The 20,138-nt window shown below is 26.6% G+C and overlaps 1 protein-coding gene across 9 annotated transcripts in view; it reads left to right on the top strand.

The window, feature by feature from the left end:
* Positions 1 to 19,805, top strand: part of LOC100214508 (MAP/microtubule affinity-regulating kinase 3) — a 63,625-nt gene extending 43,820 nt beyond the window's left edge. Inside the window, exons 11-20 of one of the 9 annotated variants that reach the window (XM_065805205.1) lie at positions 11,554 to 11,653; positions 11,972 to 12,200; positions 12,270 to 12,429; positions 12,629 to 12,744; positions 13,423 to 13,518; positions 13,629 to 13,808; positions 15,775 to 15,816; positions 15,911 to 15,940; positions 16,518 to 16,553; positions 17,671 to 18,634. In XM_065805205.1, the coding sequence (XP_065661277.1) occupies positions 11,554 to 11,653; positions 11,972 to 12,200; positions 12,270 to 12,429; positions 12,629 to 12,744; positions 13,423 to 13,518; positions 13,629 to 13,808; positions 15,775 to 15,816; positions 15,911 to 15,940; positions 16,518 to 16,553; positions 17,671 to 18,040 (1,359 nt within the window). In that variant the 3' untranslated portion in view covers positions 18,041 to 18,634. Of the gene's footprint in view, positions 1 to 11,553; positions 11,654 to 11,971; positions 12,201 to 12,269; positions 12,430 to 12,625; positions 12,745 to 13,422; positions 13,519 to 13,628; positions 13,809 to 15,774; positions 15,817 to 15,910; positions 15,941 to 16,517; positions 16,554 to 17,670; positions 18,635 to 19,091 lie in introns of those variants that run through there. The other 8 variants (XM_065805204.1, XM_065805206.1, XM_065805209.1 and 5 more) reach the window with 8 other exon arrangements.
* Positions 19,806 to 20,138: the final 333 nt, after the last annotated feature.

Raw genomic sequence — 20,138 nt, 5'->3', positions numbered from 1 at the left:
TTTAGGTAAGAAGAGCATTTAATTGTTAAATCTGCAGTCTTTATTTATAATGACTAGGACTCCAGGCTTAAAAACAATAGGTTTCAAGCATAGGTGTGCTAAACTCAAAGTTTTGAGTTCAAGTTTATTCAATAATCAAACTTGGATCGAATGTGTTTAGTTAATCGAATATAATTCAAATTTCGAACCTAAAGTTCGATATTTAAAAAGTTGCTGTAAAATTGTATTAAAATGCTCCAAAAAGTCGCTGTAAAATTATATTATCGCGCTTCAAAATGGAGGACGAGAGAGTAAGGAGCGTTATTTGGAATTATTTTGATAGGCATAAAATTAATGATACTATTTTTGGTTTTGTAAAATTGGAAAATGCAGTCAAAAAATATCTTGTCCTACTTTATCTACAACTGGCTTATTTACTTACCTGAGGAGTTATCATAAGAATATACGCTGCAGTCTTATCTCGCACAGCTATAGTTTCATGTCATTAAATTTTCATGAATTTTTTTTCTTTCTATGCATATCACAAGTCACCCAACCTTTTTAGATTCTAAATTTCCTGGACTTAAGAGTTTATCAAAAATTAGAGGTTTAAAGCTGGTGTCCTTTTGCAACTCCGCATCCCTGTTAGTGTTTATAAAATATTTGCCTCTTTTTTATTATGAATAAATTGGAGCTGACCTTGCTTTTCTGTCAGCCAATTGTTTCTCATGCACTTCAAAAGATAGACACGGTCATAAAAATAAATGATCCATTTACACATAATGAAGGTGTTTCGAATTTAGATGAAAAGCTACCTTAATCTTTGTTGGTGATAATTACAAATTCTTTACAATTAAATATTGATCTAACCTGGTGTTATTGTTCTAGTTGAAAGTTTAATGTTAATTTAGATTTACTATAAAGATTTTAAATAATAAAGAAGAGTACAGTAGTATCTAATTTCTCTGGATAATTAACAGCTTTTTCTGAAATAATTTGACTTTGATATAACAATAAAGCTTTTACAAAAATAATTTGACTTTAATATTATAACAAAGTTTTTACAAAAGTTTCAATAATTTTTTTTTGGCTTCCTAGGTGCTAAGACAAGTTGTGTTTATATTATAGTAAATGTTTAAAAAAACTTTTTCCTTGAACTTAAAAAAGATAAATCATCTTAAGAATTTATTTTTGAAGTTATATAACTCAAATTTTGAATACTCTGCAACTGATCGTCTAAACAAAATCAATGTTGGACCGCCATGGCTGTTGTATCAGCAAAATAAACAGCACAAAAATTGAATGATCTTCTGTTACATGTGGATATTAAAATTTAGACTTTATCATCTTCATCTTTAACTTTGATATCTAAGGGCTTTGTTTAAAGCTGACTTTTACTAAGGCAAGTTATTTTGTGATTTATATACTATAACAGAGGTTTAACAGTACACCTTAACCCTTTAAAACCCATAAGAAACTGAGCTTCATTTTGTATGTCGAAAATAATATCAAATTATTAGATATAGGCATGTTATGATAAATTAAATTGTCTTAAAAATAAAATCTCTGTGATTTCTGTCATGGGACACTAATGTCCCTGGGGTCAGTAAGGGTAAAATTAGAAATATAAAAAATTGAGCATTTTTTACAAAATAACATATTAAATGGCTAGAATAAAATACAGATTTAGTTAATTTTACATCTAAATATACTGCATATTTTTAGCATTTAAATATTACTTAAAACAGCAAACAAATAGTTGACACTTTTTCCAAACAAAAATTTAGTGTTAAAAAAAATTTCTTTCAGCCTGTTAGTTAGATTTCAGTCTCATATCATGATTTTGACTATCAGCATTTCATACTCTGTCAATGGCATTCAGCAATTTATTTAAAAATTTGCAAGTTATTCGAAAAAATAAAATTAATATACGCGCAATAACAGAGATAAAAAACAAAATTTTAGTAGGAGGGATAATAGAAAATTTTCAGCCTTAATTTATCTTAAACTTAATGTCTTAAATTATTAAACATTTTTTTAGAATTGTTTTAAATAAAATTGGCTTAGCATATTAGCTCGTTGTGATTTTGATGTCATAAAACTATCTTTATTTTTTTATTTTAATTACGGACATTAACTTTTTTAAACTACCGCGATAAAATAAATTACCACAAAACAGCTTTAATTTACTAATTAAGAAAAACTAATCTAGTAGTGTTATTTTGTAAATGTGCATATTGTGGAATATCTATTTTGTTTCATTTTTTTGTTTTGTTTTTGTTTTTTAATATTAAATAATTAAATTTAATATAACGTTTTTTATTATCGTTTAACATGAATTAATTTCTTTATCTTCTTGGCTTTTGTATTAATGAATTAAAATGTTGTTGTTGTTTTGTTTGTTTTTTTATTATTTCTTAAAATTGCGGCTTAATAATGGTTTTTTACTTTTAAAAAGTTAAACAAAAATAAAAAATATTACTTGTTGCAAAAAAAAAACCTAGTTAATTACTTTTGCAGCTCTTTTTTTTAAGACAAAGATTTAATCTTAAAAAATTTTATTGAAAAAAATATACCGTTGTGCTTTCAATTGTCTTATGACAAAAATAGATTTAATCTTAAGAAATTTTATTTAAAAAAATATATCGTGCTTTCATTTGCCATATGACAAAAAAAGTTAAACATATACTTTATAAACGTTTTTAATGCAGTGTTATAACATGTTCACAAAGAATTCAAATAAATTTTTTAATCAAAATTTTTTCCAAATTATAAGGAAATATTGTTTTCACTTTTTTGATATTGCACAATCTGTTAATTATATAAGGCTGATGTAACCATTATAAAATATTATTTCTCTTAACTATTATTTTTCACAAAATGAAACTTATAATTATAAACAAAAACATTGCAAGAGCTATATTGCTTCAAGCGTAAATACATGTAAAAATTAATTAAATGTAAAACTTTCTTCATTATTATTATGTATTTTACCATAAAGCAGGGCTTGTGATGAAGAAATTCGTCAAGCATGTTATATCGCACTCGTAAAATTAGATTATGTTTTCATCAAGCATGATTATGTGCGCTCGAAATAATGTCAGCGAGTGCGATCATGGAAATTGCTGAAGGCGATGCTCATAAAAAGCTTTTTATTTTTTATATCTTTTTTTATTTGTTACATAATTTTCTTTTCAACGAAGTAGACTTTTATACTTCCAAACCTCTTGTGTATTGTCAGATCGCGATTTTATTTTTAACTATTTATGTTATAAAAAAATAATATCAAACAAAAACGCAGTTTCTTATTGATTTAGTATTGAAGTATAATTTAGTGACTTAGTTTTGCTTTGTTGTTTTGATATATGTATTTTAAAATGTTAAGTGGTAAACTTAATTAACGGTTAATGGTTTTTATATTTCTTGATATTTTTTATTCAAATTAACTATTTAATTTTTTTCTCAAATTTCTTTTTTAAATTACGTTTTTTTATCCTAAAAAATTAACACAAGAATAATTTGAAATAATTATAAATAAGAATAATAACTTTCCATTTAATAAATATTGACATCATTACTTTGTTTCCTTTTCGAATGTCCTTGATTGCGAACATTCTAAACAACAGAATCGTTTTAAATTTGAGTTAAAATAAATAATAGTTCATAAAAAACCTATACTATGAACAAAAACTAATTTTAAAAATTACTCTATTATTAATATTTATTTTTATTATAAACAATGTGTGGAATATTACAAAGAATAAATCAAATAAATCTTACTTGATATTTTCACAAGATTTAAAAATACTCTGCGGTTTCAATTTTCTTATAATGGTTTTCTAATTTTCTATTCTTATTTTATTTGCGAATTTTTGTATTCACATTGTGTTTCTACGTGCACATTCCATTATTGAAATTAGTGACTATTAACGACTTCAAACTGCTCATTCATTACGTTAGTGCAAAAGAGAACGACGTTGTGCTTTTTATATTTTATATCAGTGCTTTGATAATAGAATATCTTTAATAAAAAATCTTTGTTAAATATTTTATGAAAATAAAAAAATAATCCCAAACTATTGGACGAGCGTTATTTTATACGCTCGTTATAAGCTGAACGAGCGTTGTTTATCGCGTCTAGAACGTTTGAAAATACCATCTACAGGCGCGTTTTACAAGCGGAGCGTGATTGCGCTTGCTTCATCACAAGCCCTGATAAAGAAAATTTAACCAAAAATTTTTATTATAAAATGTTAATACATGGCTGGGGTAAGAAGAAGACAATTATCAGTCTTATCGCCAAGCCAAACATTTAATACATGAATATAAATAAAAAATTAGGTTACATTGTTAAATTTCACTTTTTGTTACATGTTATATATGCAAAAAATACATATATAGATACACATATAAAAAGACTTTATTATTATTATTATTATTATTATTATTGTTATTTTTATTATTTTTAACTTTTTTTCATTAAGATTTCAAATAAATAAAAGGGAGATAAAGCATGAACAACAAAAGAAGGAAAGTTTGGAGCTAGTTTTGTGAACAGTATTTACATACTATAATGTATACTTCATATGAATTAATTTTTTTAGAAGCTCTGTTTTACAAAACACAAAATTATAGTATAAAAATTAAATGTAATACACAAAATTTATATAGGTACTCACTTATTTACACATTTCTAAACACACACTTTTTAAAACAAGTGATTGTTTCTATTTAAAAAGTCTCAGAAGTCTAATTCATTGTCAATTATCATAAGTTTTTAAATTTATTTTTATATCGATCAAGGGAAAAAATAGTTTTTAACTCGTTGTTCATTAGCGTGTTTCATAATTTAGGACCTCTGATTGTGATTGGGAACTTCCTGGCACAATAATTTGTTTTTGGTTAGGTTGTTATTTTAAAATTGTGTTGGGTATAAATAGTTTATTTTTTAAAAAATGAGTTAAATTAAAGTATTAAGATGGGTGTCGATAGAATAAATATAACTGTTATTAATTTTTCAATACATTTTACCAAAGGAATTTAGATTAGACTCTTGTCATCAAATATATTTATACTTGATAACATCAGGTATATTTATTCTTGTTAATGAGGGTCTAAACTCCTTCGAAATATTATTTTGAAAATTATTGATTGAGACTTTTAGTATCAATCTAGCACTGAGCTATTCAGACTTAAGAGCCGTTTTTTCTAAGAATCAGGCAAATTCCTGAAACTGTGGAAGTGACCTCCTCCAAATTGCTTGAATTTTTTATATATTGATCAGAATATAGAGAAAACCTGTTGGGGAAAAAAAAAATTTCAAAAATGTTTCGTTCACTCGGAATCTGGGCTTAAATTTTTGAGATTTTTTTAAAAATTTTTAGAAATTTAGTTTTTGCCACCTTTGAACCCATTTTTTTGGCAAGGCAAAAAGTTGCACATAGCTTTTGTAGTTAATATCAGACGTAACCCAAAAGCTCTCTCCAAAAAATATAAAAAAGTTGCGTGACACTGTGCGGTTGGCTAATTATCATAGTTCAAAAGTACAAAATCAATCAGTTTTGTCAACTTTTAATCGGAGTTAATTCTAGCGGCGAAGTGTTGCACACAATTTTTCTTTTAGGATTTGAAATTATCAAAGGTATTGAGTCTAAAAATGCAAAGAAAGTTATGTGATACCTAAGGCCTATTAATATATTAAGGCTTGAAATTGGAAAAAAATGTTTTAGTATACTTACAAAATGAACCATTACGGCAGAGGCGCTTAGTTTTGTAAAAATGTAAACATATCCAACTGTCAATACAAAAAGGTCCTAACATAATAATAAAAAAAATTCGTGTGATTTTGTCACACGCATGATATAACATGAATTAAAAACTGAACAAAAATCTAACATCAAGATAACTATATTGCTAATTAAATAAAACATAAATCAAACATTTAAATGTTTTTCCATTTAAAAATTAGTTTTTCATTTATTAATAGAGTCATTTACACACATTATCCACCACATCACACATAATTTCTACTCTGCTGCAGTAAGTTTCTTTAAGAATAATGATATGACTGTATTATAGTCTTCTTCGGATAATGAATAATCGCCACAACCACTGATTAGAAAAGGAGCATTTACTAAACAGATAATTTTATCAGTTTGGTTATTTATCTCCTCGGTAGTAACTGGCCAGCGAAAAGTATTCTTCTCTTGCCCGTTAATCATACAATAAACTCTGATCCCAGTTATAGATACCTAAAAGTATTAGCGCAACATTTAAAATAATATAATAAAGAGTTTATGATTTGTTTAATTTTGCTTACATTCAATAAAACTTGTAAAGTCTTATATAATGTCATTCTGAAATTATTTTTACATTTTATTTATATTCCTTTTATTTTAGAGCACTGTTTTGTAAAACAAAATAAAAACTTGAAACTAATATATACTTTGAATAATATTACCTCCACAATATATCCAATATTCCATTGTTTTTCATATGCAACAGCAACCCAATCATTCACTTTCCATACAAGACAAATTTCTTTTGCAAGATTGGCGATGTCTTCCTCATATTTATTATCATCTTCATTGTCTCCTGCCAGATTAAAGTCATCATTTTCGCCATAAACTTCTTTGTTATCGTTAACCTGACTATTTTCATTATTTTCTGTTGTCGGTTCTACCAGCTTACCTTTTCTTTTCAGGTTACTAAATCTATAACAATATCAATTGTACATATTTTTAAACATATGTAAACAAACACACAAAATTATAACTTTCACCTAAATTTTAATTTCATATTTGTAAAAGAACTATTTAACAGTCAGAAACATAATCTAATTTGCAAAAGTTTTGATAGCAACAATGCCTACCTTGAAAATAAAGATCTTATCTGTTGGCTAGTTACATATTGATCAGGCGGAAGTTCTCTCCTCAGCTGCATGTGAACCTGCTCAGGGCTCATTTTATTACCTGATTCTTCTCCACGAATAAAGTATTTATACAACAGTTCTTTCTGCTGATTTGAAAATCTAAAAGAACTTCGAACTGGTAATGCCCAACCTTGCAATAGAAAAATGTTCATGCAATGTGGTTTGTCTTTTACGGAAGCACTGTTAGAGGATGAAGAAATTGGCATATTTAGTTGTGAAGTAATTTTCATCTTATGAACAAACGAGTTGCGAACTTTATCCAATGATGTTAATGATTTCGGAACTGTATGAAGACCGGATAGCATGTGTTCTTCTAACTCAGCATCGCTTTCAAATGATAAAGTACAATTCATTTCAGTGCAAAATCTTAATGAATATAATTGTCACTTCTTTTCTGTTTTTCCTTAAGTGACTTGTTACGCTTAATTGAATTATCTGTTTTGCTATATGTCAACAACAACTTAATCGAGGGTTGAATTTTAAGATTTCCATACTCTTGTTCAATTCCCTCACCGATATTGAAATAACGCCACATCTTCATACTTTTCTCACCAAACTCAAATGAGTGATAGTTGCTAAAGTTCTTAATCTTTGGTCCAGTAACTACAGTTTTATCATTGCTAATTTGAGCAACTGCTACTTTTGCATCATTAGCGCCAAAACTATAATGCATAGCCTTGTGTATATCTTCAGCAGTCAAAAGATTATTACCAGAGTCAACGTAACTCCTTAAAATTGTCTTTACAACTGCACTCTCCCTGTCACATTGATCTTTTCCACAACAGGGTTCATTATAATCATATCTCAGCAACTTTATCTCTCTCTTTGCATACATTGTAGATTGCTTCAGCTGAAAGATTTCCCTGATAGCAGCCGGCATTATCAGATTTGGTAAACATTTTCTTGATATGCGGTTGATCAATTCTGAATTGGTCTAAAACTGCAGTGGCTAACGAAACAACATCACCTATTCCCTGATCACACCTATACATTGAAGTAAAGTAAACACGTTTGAATAACTTTCCTGCTATTTTTATGAAGAATATATCCATATGTAAACTCATTCCTTTCTTGCCAAAATACTCTCTTTGGCCCTCTCTGTATCGAACCGGAAGAATTTTTTGACAAAACTCTTTAAGCCAGAAAGCAGTTTCATCGTTTAATTGCTTAAAAGCTTCGATTTTTGCCTTTTTCTGTTGAGAATCTCTCATCACGTGTTTTATGTAGTTGAATACATCCTTTACAGCAATTTCCAAATCATAAATAGAATCAGCATCGTCAGAATTTTGAATTGTTAGTTCTTTGATCATCTCGATAGCTTTGCACAAATCATAGCAATAGGCACATACCACTTCTGATATCTCTGTGTTGGATTGAAGATTTTTTTCAGATGGATCTGATAAGGCATGTTTTGAGCTATGAGAAGAAATGTTTGAGTCATTGACACTACAATTGGTTTGATAACTTGTTTTCAAATACCTTTTTCCTTTTTCAAGGGCAGCTTCGAGAGATTTAGAACTAAATCTTTGTGCCAATTTTTGTAATGTTTGAAAACCATTCATGCCTGAAGCAGTAACATCATCTAATCCAGCTAAGCTTTTTTGACTTGAAGGTTTTATTGCATGCAATACTTTCCACAAACTTGAATCAGATAATGGTATATAATTGTTTTCACTACAACTTTTTCGATAGAACATGATAGCGTGGCTATATTTTGTCGTCAGTATTGCATGCACTATCTTTTGTTCTTCACCGCTGTCGTATTTTAATTTGGTTATTCCATAAGCAACATCATGCAAAATACCGCTTGTAAATATAAAGTCTAAGAAATGTTCACACTTTGTTTGATCAAGACTAGATCGGACGAATACTTTCTTCTCTGGAAATGCCAACCCTTTATGAGATGCATGCCATTTTCTTGCTGTTTCTACACGATGTTTGGTACACTCAAATGTGTTCATTATAAACTTTTTGGTATACTTGGTATGGTCTAATAATGAGAGGATAACTAACTTTCCCATGGAATCACTTTGCTTATATACTTTCTGAGCACGAATAATTTCAATTGGGAGAGGGCTATTTATTTCATCAACATTTTTACTGTTAAGAAAATCTATAAGTATTTCCTCTTGTCCAGGAGCAACAGCTTCCGCAAATTTTTTCTTTAATAAGTTTTCTAGGGGAACATACTTGCGTTTTAACTTATCTTTAGTAGTATCTTCCAGATATTCGAACTTCCTTTTTAATCTAAATTTTATTGGAATTGCATTAAGAACCTCAGTTACACTCTCACGGCTTCTTAGAGATTCGTCCAAAATCTCCTGTGAAACATTAATTTCACCTGGATCAAATTCTTCATCTGGAGTAGCAGGTGTCATATATGTTTGTTCTTGTTGTGTTTGTGTTTCTGTACATAAATTGGTGTTTTCGTTGACTCTAGATAAAGCAGTTTCTTGCTTTAAATGGGTAAAACACAGCATTGCACCAACTGAAAATACTTCATTGTATCGCTTTGACATTGATATGACGACATGTATTGGTGACGCCCTTAAAGCGGGAGATTTTTTTCCTTTTATATTTAGATGGTGAGGATGAAAGCATGTTTTTGGAGGACTCCATGCAATACCAAAGTGTACCGGTGAAAAGCACATATTTGTTCATCCTTTTCAAGATTTCTTTTAAGTCTATTTGCAATAAGTCCATTTTCTTCCCAAATATTATTATCGTTTAATCGCGTGACCTAAAAACAATTTTTTATACAATTATTAAGTGTGTCATTTAAAGCATTGTTTATAATCTGACTCTTCACGAAAAATGTTTACAAGTTTGAAATACATTGTTGTTATTATTAAAATACAATATTGCAAGAGTGTGATTAATTTAGTGATTATTTATTAAAAGAGTGAGGAATTAATTAAAAGAGCTATTTTTTTTTTGTTTAAAGAACTTTGTCTCAAAATCTTATTTCAGAGAAGTTATTAAGTATGTAATTATAAAAATTATATTACAGTCTGCGTAAATTTAAAATACATAATTACCTTTAAGTTGATGAGGTGTTTCTTAACATCGACATCTCCCAGCTGATGAATGTAGAACATTTTGTTAATAATTTTATGTTTTTTGAATGATCCACAATTTCCTTTTGAAAAGCAACAACAGTTTTCATAAAAATATTTGTTTTGTTTCATACTCACTTAAAAACAAGTTCTATTTATGCAGTACCTATTTCTCAATAGCAATGATAAAATATATACTCTATTTATACAAATTTTAAAGATCGTTAAAATAAAGTGAAGACATTTTTATGGTAAAGTAAACAACCGCCCACTAACTTGTTTCTCCACAATCGTGATATCAGCGATTCTTCTTCCATTCGATCACCACAAGTTATTTGGTTATGACGTAAATTTAAATAATTCACTTCTGATCATGTATTGTTTTTTATTATTATTTATTTCAATTGTTATGATTTCTATATCATAGTCAGAAACGCTTAAATTTTTTCTTAACATTACGTGCAATGTTTTGTGTAATGCTAAATGCTAATTTTGGATGATAGAAATTTTATTGTGAGCGAAAACCTCATCTGTGTGTCCAAAAAAATATCTCTTCGTACTTAATCATTTTTACCAATTTGTACCTTTATTTTTAACTTAATATCTAAAGATCACACACATTTTTTTTATTATTATGTTAGGACCTTTTTGTATTGACAGTTGGATATGTTTACATTTTTACAAAACTAAGCGCCTCTGCCGTAATGGTTCATTTTGTAAGTATACTAAAACATTTTTTTCCAATTTCAAGCCTTAATATATTAATAGGCCTTAGGTATCACATAACTTTCTTTGCATTTTTAGACTCAATACCTTTGATAATTTCAAATCCTAAAAGAAAAATTGTGTGCAACACTTCGCCGCTAGAATTAACTCCGATTAAAAGTTGACAAAACTGATTGATTTTGTACTTTTGAACTATGATAATTAGCCAACCGCACAGTGTCACGCAACTTTTTTATATTTTTTGGAGAGAGCTTTTGGGTTACGTCTGATATTAACTACAAAAGCTATGTGCAACTTTTTGCCTTGCCAAAAAAATGGGTTCAAAGGTGGCAAAAACTAAATTTCTAAAAATTTTTAAAAAAATCTCAAAAATTTAAGCCCAGATTCCGAGTGAACGAAACATTTTTGAAATTTTTTTTTTCCCCAACAGGTTTTCTCTATATTCTGATCAATATATAAAAAATTCAAGCAATTTGGAGGAGGTCACATCCATTGACTGCCTGATTCTTACAAAAAATGACTCTTAATTAAATTTTTAGTGTCCGAATAACAGTTAAGTTATTTTAAATTAAAGTATAGATATTAATTTTATTTGTTTAATTTATCACTATCAAAAACTTTATCTTTGCAAAACATTTATAGGATATATAGTACATATTATTTAGTTCAAAAAATATTTATGTCAAATGTATGAAGGAATTAAGGCAACTAAGTTGGCTAAGTAAACCGACATGTAAATACATAAATTTCAAACTATTTTTCTGTTATTTTATTTTTAAGTTACAAATTAATTTTCAACATTTTAACAACTTATTTGAACAACAAGTTATTGGAGTAATTGCCATTTTTAATTTATTGCAGGTTATTATGACAGATAAATGGATGAATATTGGGTATGAAAGTGAAGAGTTAAAACCATATATTGAACCAAAACCAGATCTCAATGATCAAAGAAGATTAGGTATATGTTTGTATAAGGTGCTCTTAATTATAAACCCTATTGTTTTAAATAACCAACAGGTTTTTTTTGTGAATGTGTGCATTTGTAATTTTTTTTGTTTTTTAAAGCAACAGAATGTATCAAACTTTTTTCGTCTAGTAACATTTTTAAACTGGCCTTATTTCATAGAGTCTATTTAAAAAACATTTTTTTTATGTAAAATGATTAGTGTTTTTTTTGTGGTCTTCTCTATTTTCAGATTTTTTATATTAAACTATAAAATTTAATGGTCTAAATACACTTTGAAATTTCATTTCAAAAAATTGTATTCTGCTTTAGATGTTATGGTTAAAATGGGTTTCACAATGGATGAAATAACTGAAGCTCTTAAATCAAATAAATATGATGAAGTCATGGCAACATACTTATTATTGGATGAGAATAGGTTAACAAGTAATGACTCGATCACAATTGATGCAACATTTTTGAGAAACGAAAATGCAATAAACAAAAGCCGGCATAATCAAAATAATAAAGCAAATAAAAATGAACAAAAACCAATTGAAAGGTATGATTCACTATTTGTGAAAAGATATTTTGATCTCAATAAGAATTATTTTTGTAATAATTTTTTTAGAATACCTTCAAATACGGAAAAAGTTTTTTCTTCAAATAACGATCGTTTATCAATACAAAGCTCTAACAGAGAAGTGCCTTGTGTAACTTCAGCTAGAAATCCTAATCAATCTAATATTCCAGATCTTGAGGTTGAAAAAAAACGCAATGCAATTCAAAGGGTAAATATATACTCATTCATATACACATGAGTTTTTTCTTAATTTTTTTAAATATATTATTCAATTTTTAAAATCAATCCCACTCTCATTCAATTGTGGATTTTCTTGTAGATAATATTTTATAGTTTTAAATTATTTTTGCTTCATTCTATGCATTAAAATCTTTTTATAAACATGATTGATTGATAATTTTTAGCAGAAAAGTGCTCCATCTTCTGCTGCTGCCAGAAGAACAAATTACCCACCTGAGAGGAGCAGTGCACGAGCTTCTACTCATCAGAGTACAAATGGTGATAAATCTGATATTCTGGGGAAGTAAGTAATATTCAAATTTAAGTATGTCAAAGAGTTTTAAGAATTTTCACTTAACTTTAATGAAAGACTTTTTTTTTGTAAACTTCTATGAAAGCCTTTTTTTTATGTTTTAACTATATTTTTTTATGTTTTTTTTTTATGTTTCCTAGAAAAAATATATTACTTTAATAAATATGTTTGATTAAATATTTGATAGTATTACATTTTTGACCAGTTTGTGAATTTTTAAAAAACTTTTAAAAAAATTATTTTGATTACTTTTAATAAAAAATTTTTTTTAACTTTTTAATGTGAAACTACAATTTGATTAATTTGAAATATAACTTTTTTTAATTTGAAATTGACAAATCATTTATATATACTCAGTTCATTGCATTGTTTTAAAACGCAAAAGTTATCCAGATATAGGTATAAAGATTATTCTTGATTTTCCGACTTTTTATCCTTCTTTAGTTCTTCACCTGATATGCAATATATTGCAGCGTTCATTCATGACATGTTTAGTTTAAGCATGTTATCTGGTAGATAAAAAATTGTAATAGCCAATCAGGTTGCATGCTTTATTTTAACTTAAGTTTTTAGTGGCTTGCAAAATGCAGCAGTGCTCTATATTATATATGTATAATAATTATTTGGAAAATGGTTTATAAAATACTTATAATTTTTATCATTTTAAAGTAATGGCAGTCCTTTAAAGTCAAAGCCAAAAACTGCAAGTGATAATCGTTTATCTCCAGCAAGACTTCCTCAAAAGAATGATGTAAATAGGCCAACGTAGGTTCACTATATAAACTTTTAAATTTTTGAGTACATTTTATAAAAAACAATATCATAATAAAGTTTTATTATAAATTATTAATAAATTTAATAACTTGCTTTTGTAGAACAGCCCCAACTGGTCCAATAGATATCAGTCGCAATAATAAACTAAGAAGCACTTATCACCCTACATCTGGCCAAAAAAAAATTCGTCCACCAGAAGAACGTAGTCAAGATACAAACAGTACTCCTCATCAAAATCGGACACCATGGTTATCAAAGTTAAAAAGTAGATTTAGTACAAGGTATATATTTATATTTTTATTTTTCATTGATTTAAATTGTTTGTTCATGAATTGTTTCTAATGATGTAATTCTGTGTGTGTATCTATGTATGTATATATATTTGTGTGTGTGTGTATATAGGTATGTGTGTATATATATGTATGTATATGTATATGTGTGTGTGTATGTATATATATATATATATATATATATATTCATGTTTTAATTTTAAAAAGAATGTTTTTATTTTTTTTTTTTTTTTTTTTTTTTTTGCATTGTGTTTATAAATTTTATAAATTGTTTTGTCTTGATGTCTGACATGATAAAAATATATGACTGCGTAACTAAATTATTAAAACTTTTATATAATATAACAGTTTTTTATATATTATATCATAGTATTTTTGTTTACATTTATTTTTTTATCATTGCATTACATTTATTTATTTTTTATCATTTCATTCAAAGTATTTATTATTTTTAGTTAAAATCATTGTGAAATTACACTTTTGTACTCATACTTACATATTAACTAATGTATAAATCAAAGTCAAAATTGATTTATATTTTTTTTAGCGCTTGTTAAAGTTATATTGAAGAATAGTTTGTATTTTAGTTGAGTTTTAGTTGTCAAAAATTATAAAAGTAGTTGATGTTAAACTTAGTTTGAATTACAAAAACAAAATCTAAATGTTGAAATGCTTTAAACATTAATGTGGTTAAAAATGCAACATAACAATGTTTACAATATAAACTTTCACAAAAACCATATTTTTCTAAATTTAAATATTTTGAATTTTTAGTTTTACCTAGAGTGTGAGAATGTTTTATTTTCAAATTAATGCTAATTTGATCAATATTTTTAACTAACCTTCCTAATCCCAAGTCTACTTTTAGTCATCTATGCATGTACAGAAGCTTTAAACTATGTGTATGTTTAGTTTTTGACCTTGATGTTTTATTTTGTCAACCTTATGGTGTTCTTGTTATTTATGGGGGCTAAGCACTTTTAGAAGTCAAAGTTTTATAATAATTTTAGTATAAACAAATTCACATTATTTGCACAGTAAATAATATATAACCAGCTTATAAAAGTAATAAAGTGTTTTATATATTAATATTTTTTCAGAACTGTGTCAGTAAAGTATATAAAAAATTATTTAAATAAAAACATCAACATTTGTTCAAACTATGACATGTTTAATTTAGAAACCATATTTCAAAAAAATCAGCTGTTGTTATATTTTTTTTGTTTTAAAATTTTATGAATGAATAACTAGTGTGTGTATACATATATGTATTTATATGATTTTTTAATACACACACATGTTTTGTTAATAATGTTTATAATTTTATTAGAAAATAGTCAAAAGTTTTTTTCCTTGAAAAGATTTATTAACTAGAGTTGGCGCTATTGCCCAAATTGTTTTTAGAGTATAGCTCTAGCCATATACAATATTAATATATACACGTTTATAGATATGTATCAATAAGTTCTTTTTCATTTTTATTTTTGAATCTCTTTGCAAATACCTTTAGCTTTAGTAATGAATTTTAAAAATACATCAAAAGCCTCCAGTAGAAACTGTATAGAAAGCATCTAAATTTCTTTTACATATGAAATTTAGCATGTCTGAGATTTTTCCCCGTGTTTTTGTAAAATATCAATTTTCAAAATAATTGTGCAATTCACATTTTGTTTTTATTTATTATCAGCAAATAAAAATGGATTGTTTTTGATATAACAATAAAAAGATTATATTTGAATATAAATAAAATGTTGCAATAAGCTAATTGTTTTTTGTTATTGTTTTTTACAACATTTAAAAATAATCAAACTTTTTGCATTCAAAATTGATGATTTTGTTGAACTATTTTAGTTAACGATTTAAATGTATTTCTCTTTTTCTAGTTTTTAAAAGCATAAATAATTTATAACACTATCTTTTTCACGCTTCTTAAAAGTTTTCTTTTTTTCGGTCTTAGACTGTCGCGTGCAAATTTATTCAGCAAATTCAGGCGACGACGGTAAGTGTCTCGTCTGGCTCAATACTTTTGCAACTATGCGCTCTCTTTTTCATCATTTTTATTTTATTTTTTGGCAATTAATGGAACTCTAAAGATATTGGATCTGGCAAGATGTAAATATTTGGTGAGTTACTTAAGTGCATAATTTTTATTTGCCAGACGTGTGACCATATATACAGTTTTTACCTGGTTGATTTAAAATTTTAAAACAGATGATTTTTTTTTACTCCCAGAAGATATAGTGTTTTTTTTAAACTTAAAACATTTTAAAATATTAAATATAAAAATATTTAAATTGCATAATAAACTAAAACTTATCACAAATTAATGGTCTTTACTATTTTTCTATACTTTATAAATTAGATTTAAACTTTGTATTTAAGTAAACGCTATAAATAATGAAATGTATTTTACTAAATAAAATGGAATTAATGTAGATAAGCAAAAAATATATGTACATATTAAAAAAATAATGATATTTAAAGTTTTTTTTCATTAAGAATCTTGCTATACAGACGATTTATTATTATAAGTTCACACGTCTGGCATTTTAGTTTTACCAAATAAGCTTAATTTTGGGTTGAGAGAGTTTGTTTAAAAAATTTTCAATTGCTTTTAAACATAACATAATTTTAACAAACACTAACTCTTAAAACTTGATATAACTTTAATTTTATCGAAAATCTCTCTTCCCATTTTAGGTTCAACTATTTAAAAGACTACAAACATCATTTTTTGTAAGTAAATTTTTATTTATTTTTAAATTATAAAAAAGTTTTGCTTATTTTTAACACCCTTTTTAAGACTTTTTTTTCATTCTTTTTTAAAACATAAATTTAAACTCATTTTTAACCTTTTAAATGTAAAGTTTTTTAAAATAACTAACAGTTAACAATAATATTAAAAATGTCAGCTTCATTACTTAGTTTGATTGTCCAAATTTATTAAAATAAACAAAATGATGAAAAAAAGATGCGCATAGAATTGTTCTTTTTCTTCTTTTATACATATTTGTTTTTGTTAATTTTGTTTTTTTAATTTGTGGGTTTTTGTTTGTGTTGTGCTTTCTGAATTATAATTTGATCACAAAAGTTTAAACTTTGAAATGTTATTCAAAGAGCTTGGTACTATTTTCATTAAAAACTTATTTGTTAATCCATTATTACCGTTTTCTATTTAAAAACTCGTTTACTTTTATCAACCTAATAAATAATGTATTTCCTAATTCATCAGAAATAAGGAAACAAAAATAAAACTTTAACCAAAAACAAATACTTTAGTGTTTTTCTTTTGAATTAACTGATATTATACACTAAAACATAAGAGATGTAAAAAAGGTTTGTGCACATTTGATTTATATGCAAAGAATCTTGTTAATTTTCTCATAAAATTTTAGTATTAAGTTGAGAAATCAGTTGATAAAAAAATATTATTGTCATACTTGTTTAAGCAGTAAAATTTTTTTTTTTTTTTTTTTTTACACGGCATTAACATAGTATTATTACAACATAGTTATAATTGAACAAATTATGGTTCACTGAAAAAAGTTTATTTACTATTTCAACTTTTTATATAAAGTTTTAAAACACATTATTTTCTCTAAACAATATATGTTTTACCATTATAGATATATTTTACTATGTAGAATTACCTATAATAGTCGTATATAAGAAATACAATTTGCTTTGAAGAACCTATGCCAATGTATCAGGCTGCTTTCATTAATAACAAATACAATTTGCTATGGAGATATTTATGATATTACCAAGCTTTTCTTGATAACATTTAAACATTAAGTTTATATTTTGATTTAAATCCGTTCCTTTGTTATTTTTGTTTTGTATTTTCTTTTAGGCCATCAAGCCCTACAGATTCTCCACCAAAAAATGATGAATCTACCCAATCTACAGATAAACCAAAACCACGTACCCTTAGGTTTACATGGAGTATGAAAACCACTAGTAATATGAATGCTGAGGATTGTATAACAGAGATCAAACGAGTTTTAGACCTGAATATGTGTGAATATGAAACTCGTGATAAATATTTATTATATTGTAATCATCGTAGTCCACATGCCAATAACGCTCTTGTGCAATGGGAAATGGAAGTATGTAAACTGCCCAGGCTTCATCTTAATGGTGTGCGCTTAAAACGCATTCATGGTCCAGCTATTGAGTTTCAAAATATAGCATCGAAAATAACTAGCGACATGAACTTATAGGATTATCGGTGCTCACTTTTTTATCAAAGAATGCAAAGTCCTCTATGTGTTTTAATTTTTTTTATGACTAGTCTATTTTAAAATCTTTTTATTATAAATATTTTCAACGAAAGCATTCTGCAAAAATACCTAAATTATCAGCTATAATGGTTCCTTAAATTCTATTTCGTACAAAAAGTTCGTATTTATTAGAGATGTCACTTTGCTGTATAAAAACCTTTTTTGTTTTATATTATGTATATAATGTATAACTTTTTATTTAAGTTTACTCTACTGTATTAATGGAATGAAATTTATGTTGGAGATATTTTTAAATCAATGTGACATTCCAAGGGGTTCAGTTTTTTTTTTATCCATGCACTTGCTTTACTTTCTCTTTCTTTATTTTTATTTAAAGTGCTATTTTCATTAGTTGCGCGCATTATTTTGTACTAATGCTTTTGTATCGCTAAAGAATTTTTATTAAATTCTACAGACTTGTCATCATATATCCTGTATTGGGTGTACAGATTTATTGAGTGTTATTTTTGTGCTAAGATGTTTTAAAGATGTATTATAAATTTCTGTAGTAAAAAAGGAAACATTAACAGAAAAGGTATTTTTCTTTATTTTTAAAAACATTTCAGTATAGAAAGAACATTTTAGATAAATAAGGAAAATATTTTTAGAAAACTTTAAATAGAATGTAAAAAGAAAAAATGGTATTTAGAAAATAACGCATTGGAAGGTAGAAAACTTTGTTTTTTTAAACGTAGACAGGTTTCTTTTTAATGTTATATCAGAAAAATTAATAATAGAAAGAAAATGTTCAGACGGTTTAAATAGTTTCAACAAACTCCATTCTATAAATTTTGTCTTTATAAATAAATGAATTTGCAGCGGTTATTTGATTACCGTTACATATTTTATTACCGTTTTATTAAATTAGATAAGTCATGGTGGTAATAAACTCTATGGGTAAAAAAAAATCGTAATGTTGAGCAATTATTATTTTTGAAATGTAGTTCATTGTAAAATATTTAAAAATTATTTAAAATTTTTTTATATTTAGTCATTCCCTTGGCGAAGAATCAGTTCCTACTGGGAAACCGCGCTCTCTTAGATTTACATGGAGTATGAAAACAACTAGTAACATGGAACCATCAGATATGATTAATGAAATAAAACGTGTGTTAGATCTCAATGCTTGTGATTATCAGCAACGTGAGAAGTTTTTATTATTTTGTATCCACGGCGATCCGTACGAGAGTTCGTTAGTTCATTGGGAGATGGAAGTTTGTAAATTACCTAGACTTTCATTAAATGGAGTTCGTTTTAAACGTATATCAGGATCTTCAATTGCATTTAAAAATATTGCTTCGAAGATAGCCAACGAATTGCAGTTGTAAATTATAACAAAAATGTACAAGTAGGATCCTTTTTTTTAATAATCGAAGATGTTGTGTTGGTCTTAAAAGCTCCATTTTGAAAGGTATAAAGTAGAGAATGCGAGCTTCGAAAGCATTTTGTGTTCGTGGAACTTGCGGGAAAAAACGCTATCTTTAAAGTTTACAATTTTACCTTATAGAAAAGAAAACAGTTTTATGATACAAACTAAGTAGGTTTATAATATAATTATTATACATAGTTATGTTTTTTTTTTTTTTTTTTTACATGTGCGTTTAAATTTATTACAGCTGCTTCAAAGGAAATAAGAATGGTTTTATAATTTACTCTTTATATTGTTATTTTATACCCGAGGATAAGTTATTTTTAATTATGATAATTTACTAGTTTTTCTTCTACAAATCTTCAAATGAAAAATTGTTCATGTTTTTTGGCTTCTACATAATTATCTGTTTTAATAGAGCTGTGGATTTAACAACATGAGTAACATTTTTTTTACAAGTTAAATGAAGTCGCTAGTCACCCTTTCTTTAGAAAGAGTTCATGATTACAAAAATTTAATAACGTGGTTTTTAGGAATTTTCAAAAAGTTATTTGGTGAGAAGGATCAATTCTCTTAGTAGGTTATTTTTAAAATGGTATAACATGTTAAATAAAAAACACCCAATGGCTTTGATAGCTGCATCATATCAAAGGAGTTTTTTGAAATACT

This window comes from Hydra vulgaris, chromosome 09 (genome assembly GCF_038396675.1).
Source record: "Hydra vulgaris chromosome 09, alternate assembly HydraT2T_AEP".
NCBI classification, from domain to species: domain Eukaryota; kingdom Metazoa; phylum Cnidaria; class Hydrozoa; order Anthoathecata; family Hydridae; genus Hydra; species Hydra vulgaris.
The sequence above is the reverse complement of the archived record's forward strand: the minus strand, read 5'-3'. Positions and strand labels throughout refer to the sequence as shown.